This window comes from Anguilla anguilla, chromosome 7, assembly GCF_013347855.1.
Source record: "Anguilla anguilla isolate fAngAng1 chromosome 7, fAngAng1.pri, whole genome shotgun sequence".
In the NCBI taxonomy this organism is placed as follows: Eukaryota; Metazoa; Chordata; class Actinopteri; order Anguilliformes; family Anguillidae; genus Anguilla; species Anguilla anguilla.
The window spans coordinates 75,001-83,174 of record NC_049207.1 but is presented as its reverse complement, the minus strand read 5'-3'; the positions used below and the strand labels follow the sequence as shown (position 1 = coordinate 83,174).

General features: G+C 45.5%; 1 protein-coding gene across 3 annotated transcripts in view; it reads right to left on the bottom strand.

Annotated features, from left to right (window-relative positions):
• Positions 1 to 1,226: 1,226 nt before the first annotated feature.
• Positions 1,227 to 8,174, bottom strand: part of LOC118232652 (nectin-4-like) — a 32,408-nt gene continuing 25,460 nt past the window's right edge. For all 3 annotated transcript variants that reach the window (XM_035427742.1, XM_035427741.1, XM_035427743.1), the window contains exons 6-11: positions 6,916 to 7,067; positions 5,985 to 6,144; positions 5,171 to 5,246; positions 4,032 to 4,094; positions 2,637 to 2,840; positions 1,227 to 2,518 (exon numbers count right to left, since the gene is read on the bottom strand). In XM_035427742.1, the coding sequence (XP_035283633.1) occupies positions 2,192 to 2,518; positions 2,637 to 2,840; positions 4,032 to 4,094; positions 5,171 to 5,246; positions 5,985 to 6,144; positions 6,916 to 7,067 (982 nt within the window). In that variant the 3' untranslated portion in view covers positions 1,227 to 2,191. The remainder of the gene's footprint in view (positions 2,519 to 2,636; positions 2,841 to 4,031; positions 4,095 to 5,170; positions 5,247 to 5,984; positions 6,145 to 6,915; positions 7,068 to 8,174) is intronic.

Here is an 8,174-nt window from a genome sequence, read left to right as displayed (position 1 = left end):
ACAGGGTCTGGCTCAAGTGCATTTACACAAACTGATGATCACTGTATAAGAGGCAGGAGTGGACAGTTTTTTTAAAGGTGACTAAAAAAGGAGTCATGTACAGAAGACCCTCAGTTCATATATGAGTAATACAGGATGTCTGCTTTCCTCTGTGTGTCCTTCCATATGTTGCCTGCACCCAGAGACACAGGGCAATGCTGTCCCTCTGGTTTATTGCGTCTTGAGGCTGGGCTTGTTTCTCAACAAGTTCCATGTCTGAAACATGGGTTTGAGCCTAAACCCTGGCCCAGGCTGGCACGTCCTGGTCTACATGTCAGTTGCCATTACAGCACAGAATTGGCTGGAACAGAAGTCCCCACTTTGTTAAGCACAGCTGGTTTTACCAGTAAACTCAACACCATAATACCCCAGGAGTCTGGCTTTACCCAGACCTGTCCCTGTAATATTTACACTCTACTGTTTAACCCAGACCTGCCCCTGTAATATTTACACTCTACTGTTTAACCCAGACCTGTCCCTGTAATATTTCCAGTCTACTGTTTAACCCAGACCTGTCCCTGTAATATTTACACTCTACTGTTTAACCCAGACCTGCCCCTGTAATATTTACACTCTACTGTTTAACCCAGACCTGCCCCTGTAATATTTACACTCTACTGTTTAACCCAGACCTGCCCCTGTAATATTTACACTCTACTGTTTAACCCAGACCTGCCCCTGTAATATTTACACTCTACTGTTTAACCCAGACCTGTCCCAGTAATATTTACACTCTACTGTTTAACCCAGACCTGCCCCTGTAATATTTACTGTACTGTTTAACCCAGACCTGCCCCTGTAATATTTACACTGTACTGTTTAACCCAGACCTGTCCCTGTAATATTTACACTCTACTGTTTAACCCAGACCTGTCCCTGTAATATTTACACTCTACTGTTTAACCCAGACCTGCCCCTGTAATATTTACACTGTACTGTTTAACCCAGACCTGTCCCTGTAATATTTACACTCTACTGTTTAACCCAGACCTGTCCCTGTAATATTTACACTCTACTGTTTAACACAGACCTGTCCCTGTAATATTTACACTGCGCTGTTTAGTATTCACCAAAGGTGATACACTTTCAAGTCTCTGCATCACTATTTGTATAAATAATGATTTGAGTAATTATACAATACTTCAAACACAAGTGTATCTCAATCACTCAAAAGCCACAACTCTTAATAAACTCTTGATGTGTATCATGTTTTTTTTTCAGCACAGCCATACAAAAACCAAGGAAATAACACAAACATAACATTATACCATCACCATGGAAACACTGATATCTCTGCAGCACACACACACACACACACACACACAGACAGGCAAAGACAAACACACACATGCACAAAAACACTCACAACAGTGCATCTCTTTTCACCTGTTATGTTCCAAGCACAGCCAGCAGAGAGCACACTGCTCTGCAGGACACTGGTGTACACTAGAGCAAGAAGCAACATGGTTCTTACTGTTTTGGCAATTTCAGTTGTTGTTTTTGTTCAATTGCTATTGCTAGGTATACAAAAGTGTATTCCCAGAAACCTATTTTTTTAAATACTTTAAAAAAAATATCCTAAGTCTAAATTCCCAAGAACTACCAGGAAAACTGCTCAATTGAAACTGCATGACTGTTAATCAAACAGATTTAATTGATCAGTAAATCAAGATTAAGGTTTAAATAAGGCACAGGAAAGTTAAACAAATTATCATCCATTTCACAGAATAGTATAATACATGATTTAAAAATGTTTTTGTTTGTAATATTTTCTGTTAAAATCAGGACTATGGTCACACTCGTGGTGTTTGGATGCACATTCTTAAATCAGATGATATTCTAACATTAAATGATAAGCACACAGTTTCACAGGTCATCTGTAAACAAATACTGTTTTCAATAAACCACCCCAAGTCATTCACTAGCTTTTGCTTGCATATGTAAACCTTCTCCACAATAATAAAGACTTGAAGGGAGATCAGAACAACATGGTGACACATAAGTCTTGTCAACCTTGGTGAGTGGTTAAGTCACAGCTCTCAAACCAAAGGTAGACCACACAGCACGCAGGGTGTGTTGGGCTGGATCAGGCCCTCAGTATCATGGCTGCACGGCATCACTGCAGATGCACAGTTCATAGATGAGGGAGGGGCTACACCATCTGGCCCTTGTGGTGCAGGAGAGTGGTGTTTTGGGATGGCAGGTGGAGCTGGTTGTGGGGGTGTTTGGGGTACACAGCCCCATTCCCCTGCTGCAAAGGACTGCTCAGCACCTCTGAGACCTGAGAGCTGTTATCACTGTACTGATCTCCCTCTGCTTTCTTCTCCTCTCTATCACTCTGCTGTTCCCCCTCTCTCTCATCCTCCTCCTGCTCCTCATCCTCCGCAGGGAGGGGGGGGTGAGTGGGACTGTAGGACGGGAGGTGGTTCCTGGCCCCCATGGGGACAGAAGGGTGGAGGGGGGCATGGAGAGGCCGGTCCTGATGAACAGAGACACCCATTCAGAAACAAGCACAAACCATGCACACACACACACATAAAGATACATGCACAAATGTACACACACACACATATGACCACACACACTCATTTACTCACCAGAGACAAACTGCTGTTCATAACATACGACTCTACCCTCTGTCTGCTCTCAGCTTTCTCTCCCTCCATCTCTCGCTCCCTCGCTCGCTCCCCACGTCGGGAGCTGTTGTACAAAGCAGGGCGCCCCGGGAAGTCTACTGCCCCCCCACCGCCCCCCCGCCCCCCGGACAGAGTGGAGTGACTGTCTCTACAACGAGGCTGGTCCTGGGAAAGAAAGAGAGATATTAACACTGCCTGAGAGAGAGAGAGAGAGAGAGAGACATTAACACTGCATGGAGAGAGAGAGACATTTACATTGCACTGAGAGACATTAACACTGCATGGAGAGACAAAGAGAGAGATTTACACTGCATGGAGAGAGAGAGAGAGAGACATTAACACTGCACTGAGAGAGAAATTAAATATAACAAAATTATAGAAAATATTTTATGAAATTTAAAAAACATATACCCAACTTCCTGAATCTTGAGAAGAGCAACAAATTGCCAGTAGTCCTGGGGAGGGACCAACAGCACATACTGTGTGGTGCAAAAATGTGTCCACCCCTGGTCTGTTACAATTAATCTCTAAGAAATGAAAAGCAAACCTGAACTATATATGGTACAACATTAAACATGAGACCTTTCTGCAAATTTTAAAGCAAGATAGATTTTTATTTTCATTTTTTACTGTTTTTAAATGATAAAAAGGGTAAAGGACCCTATGCAAAAGTTTGGGAACCCTTTGGGATTATTTATTGTTACTTAAAAAATAAAAAATAAATACTAAGGCCCAGACCTAGGTGATTTACTTGTTAGAGCTTCAATGAGTCAGGTGAATATAATTCCAGGGCTGAACTATTTATTCCGAAGTAACTCCATGCCTTCTAAAATATCTGACTGTGATAGCTGTTTTGTCTAATGTTAACAACCATGGGTTCCTCTAAACAAATACCAGGAAATAAAAGCTGAAATTCTGAACTCTTGTCTCATGTTCATCTTTTTATCTCAACCCCAAATGTATTCAGTGTATTGCAAAAACAAAGGAATTGGCCTTGCTGTTCCAATACTTTTGGAGGGGACTGTATATATATATATACATATATATATGTGTGTGTGTGTGTGTGTATATATATGGGAGATGGGGTAACAGATGGGGTAAATCAGGGGGATGGGAAACAGAGGGAGGAAATCGGGGATGAGGTAACAGCGGGGGTAAACTGGGGAGTGGGTAACAGAGTGGGTATATGTGGGATGGGGTAAGAAAGGGGGTAAATTGGAGATGGTGTAACAGAGGGGGTATATGGGGTTTGGGGTAACAGAGGGGGTAAATCTGGGATGGGGTAACAGATGGGGTAAATCGGGGATGGGGTAACAAAGGGGTATGTGGGAGAGTTAGGTGTGCATGGAAGCTCACTCCAAGAGATGACAGGCTGGTCCGCAAAGTGGCCTCAACTCTGAGAGGAGTAGTCTCTTCCATCTGAGACGCACAGATCATTCGCACAAACACAAACAAGTAAGAACACACATATATGTTTATATATACGCCCACATATATGTGGGGATACATGTGAGGGTGTATGGAGTATATGTGGGGGTGTACAAGGTACACGTGGCAGTGTATAGGGTATATGTGGGGTGTAAGGGGTATATGTGGGGGTGTATGGGTTATATGTAGGGGAGTACGGGGGTACATGTGGGGGTTTATGGGGGAGGGAGTACAGGGTATATGTGGGGGTCTACAGGGAATATGTGGGGGAGTACGGGGTATATGGGACGGAGTGTGGCACAGTGGGTAAGGAACTGCGCTTGTAACCGAAAGGTCGCAGGTTCGATTCCCGGGTAAGGACACTGCTGTTGTACCCTTGAGCAAGGTACTTAACCTGCATTGCTTCAGTATATATCCAGCTGTATAAATAGATACAATGTAAAAGTGCTATGTAAAAAGTTGTGTAAGTCGCTCTGGATAAGAGCGTCTGCTAAATGCCTGTAATGTAATGTAATGTAATGTGTGAGAGTATGGGGTATATGTGGGGTGTACGGGGTTCATGTGGGGGTGTATAGGGTATATGTGGAGGTGTATGGGGTACATGTGGGAGTGTACGAGGTATATGTGGGGGTGTATGGAGTATATGTAAGGGTTTATCAGGTACATATGGGGGTGTATGGGGTACGTGTGAGTGTACGACGTATATGTGGGGGTCTAAGGGGTATATGTGGGGTGTATGGGGTATTTGTGGGGGAGTACGGGCTATATGTAGGGGTGCATCGGGTATATGTGGGGGTGTATGGGGTATTTGAGGGGGAGTACGAGGTATATGTGGGGGTGTATGGGGTATTCTAGGGGCAGTACGGGGTATATGTGGGGGTGTATGGGGTATTCTAGGGGCAGTACGGGGTATATGTGGGGGTGTATGGGGTATTTGTGGGGGTGTATCAGGTATATGTGGGGGTGTATGGGGTATTTGAGGGGGAGTACGAGGTATATGTGGGGGTGTATGGGGTACATGTGGGGGTGTATGGGGTATTTGTATATGCATGTTCTCAGTGCTATACCTGCATGCGGTGGTCTGCGCTGACTGAGTTTACTCTCCTGAATGAAGCCTGTCTGGAAAGAGTGCTTATTTCCTCTCTGAGATAGATAGAGAGTGACAGAGAGAGAGAGTTGAAGAGGGAATGCAAGAACATTTTTTAACTGTCAGTTACTTATAGAAAATGTCTTGTTGTAAAACCAGTATACTGTATACACCGTAACCATAGCTTGTTATCGGGTGAATGGCATACATGCCATATATATATATATGTGTGTGTGTATGTGTGTGTGTGTGTGTACCATTATATATACTGTGGGGTTTGTAGCATATAGGGATTAATAGTATATTGGGGCATGTAATACTCTGGGGTTTGTAGTATATTGGGATTTATAGCATATTGGGGCTTGTAGTACTCTAGGGTTTGTAGTATATAGGGATTTATAGTATATTGGGGCTTGTAATACTCTGGGGTTTGTAGTATATCAGGATTTATAGTATATTGGGGCTTGTACCACTCTGGGGTTTGTAGTATATCGGGATTTATTGTATATTGGGGCTTGTACCACTCTGGGGTTTATAGTATATCAGGATTTATAGTATATTGGGGCTTGTACCACCCTGGGGTTTGTAGTATATCAGGATTTATAGTATATTGGGGCTTGTACCACTCTGGGGTTTATAGTATATCAGGATTTATAGTATATTGGGGCTTGTACCACCCTGGGGTTTGTAGTATATCAGGATTTATAGTATATTGGGGCTTGTACCACTTGGGTTTGTAGTATATCAGGATTTATAGTATATTGGGGCTTGTACCACTTGGGTTTGTAACTCACTTCTTTTCACACAGCTCCCTCTCCAACTTTTTGTTCCTGCTTTTGTGGTAGCGGTTTATCATCAGGACTGAGATCACCAAGGTAAGTACCAACACCCCAGCAACGACGCCTACAATGATTATCAACAGGCTGCTGAATGGTGTGTCCTGTCGAGGTTTCTCTGTGTGAGGAAATACAGACAGTATACACCAGGGGCAACAAAATTACACAAAGGATATACTGTACATATAGTAGAATATGCTGTGAACAATCAAACCCAGCTCTGCTTAGCCCATGTTCTAAATAATCCCATCCCTGCTTAGCTTCAGTACTAACCAAGCCCAGCCCTGCTTAGCTTCAGTACTAACCAAGCCCAGCCCTGCTTAGCTTCAGTACTCACCAAGCCCAGTCATGCTTAGCTTCAGTACTAACCCAACCCAGCCCTGCTTAGCTTCAGTACTAATCCAACCCAGCCATGCTTAGCTTCAGTACTAACCAAGCCCAGCCCTGCTTAGCTTCAGTACTAACCAAGCCCAGCCCTGCTTAGCTTCAGTACTCACCAAGCCCAGTCATGCTTAGCTTCAGTACTAACCCAACCCAGCCCTGCTTAGCTTCAGTACTAATCCAACCCAGCCATGCTTAGCTTCAGTACTAACCAAACCCTGCCCTGATTAGCTTCAGTATTAACCAAACCCAGCCATGCTTAGCTTCAGTACTAACCAAATCCTGCCCTGATTAGCTTCAGTATTAACCAAACCCAGCCCTGCTTAACTTCAAACTATATGACCCCATGCCCAGATTAGCTTCAGCACTGACTAAACTGAACTGCGACCATTCAAAATCAACTGCAAACAGTGTATGTTAAATCGCTCTAAGCAAAAATAAACATGCGATAAAAGAGACATACTGAAATGTAATTTGTGTCTGTGTTTAGGGTGAAAAGTGTCCCTACCTGTGATAGTGATGTCCAGCTCAGCTTTACTGGCACTCACGCTGTTCTGGGCCACACATTCATACACGCCAGAGTCTGCTAGTCTAAGAGGTCGGCTGAACAGCAGCGTGTCGTTCCGCACAGTCACATCCCGAGGCAAAGGCCCGTCCTTCCTGCACAGCCCAGACACACACAGTACTGCTGAGCACAGCCCAGACACACACGGTACTGCTGAGCATAGCCCAGACACACACGGTACTGCTGAGCATAGCCCAGACACACACGGTACTGCTGAGCATAGCCCAGACACACACGGTACTGCTGAGCATAGCCCAGACACACACGGTACTGCTGAGCATAGCCCAGACACACACGGTACTGCTGAGCATAGCCCAGACACACACGGTACTGCTGAGCATAGCCCAGACACACACGGTACTGCTGAGCACAGCCCAGACACACACAGTACTGCTGAGCACAGCCCAGACACACACGGTACTGCTGAGCACAGCCCAGACACACACAGTACTGCTGAGCACAGCCCAGACACACACAGTACTGCTGAGCACAGCCCAGACACACACAGTACTGCTGAGCATAGCCCAGACACACACAGTACTGCTGAGCACAGCCCAGACACACACAGTACTGCTGAGCACAGCCCAGACACACACAGTACTGCTGAGCACAGCCCAGACACACACAGTACTGCTGAGCACAGCCCAGACACACACAGTACTGCTGAGCACAGCCCAGACACACACAGTACTGCTGAGCACAGCCCAGACACACACAGTACTGCTGAGCATAGCTGAACACACACGGTACTGCTGAGCATAGCTGAACACACACGGTACTGCTGAGCACAGCCCAGACACACACGGTACTGCTGAGCACAGCCCAGACACACACGGTACTGCTGAGCACAGCCCAGACACACACAGTACTGCTGAGCACAGCCCAGACACACACGGTACTGCTGAGCATAGCTGAACACACACGGTACTGCTGAGCACAGCCCAGACACACACAGTACTGCTGAGCATAGCTGAACACACACAGTACTGCTGAGCACAGCCCAGACACACACGGTACTGCTGAGCATAGCTGAACACACACAGTACTGCTGAGCACAGCCCAGACACACACGGTACTGCTGAGCACAGCCCAGACACACACGGTACTGCTGAGCACAGCCCACACACACACGGTACTGCTGAGCACAGCCCAGACACACACAGTACTGCTGAGCACAGCTGAACACACACGATACTGCTGAG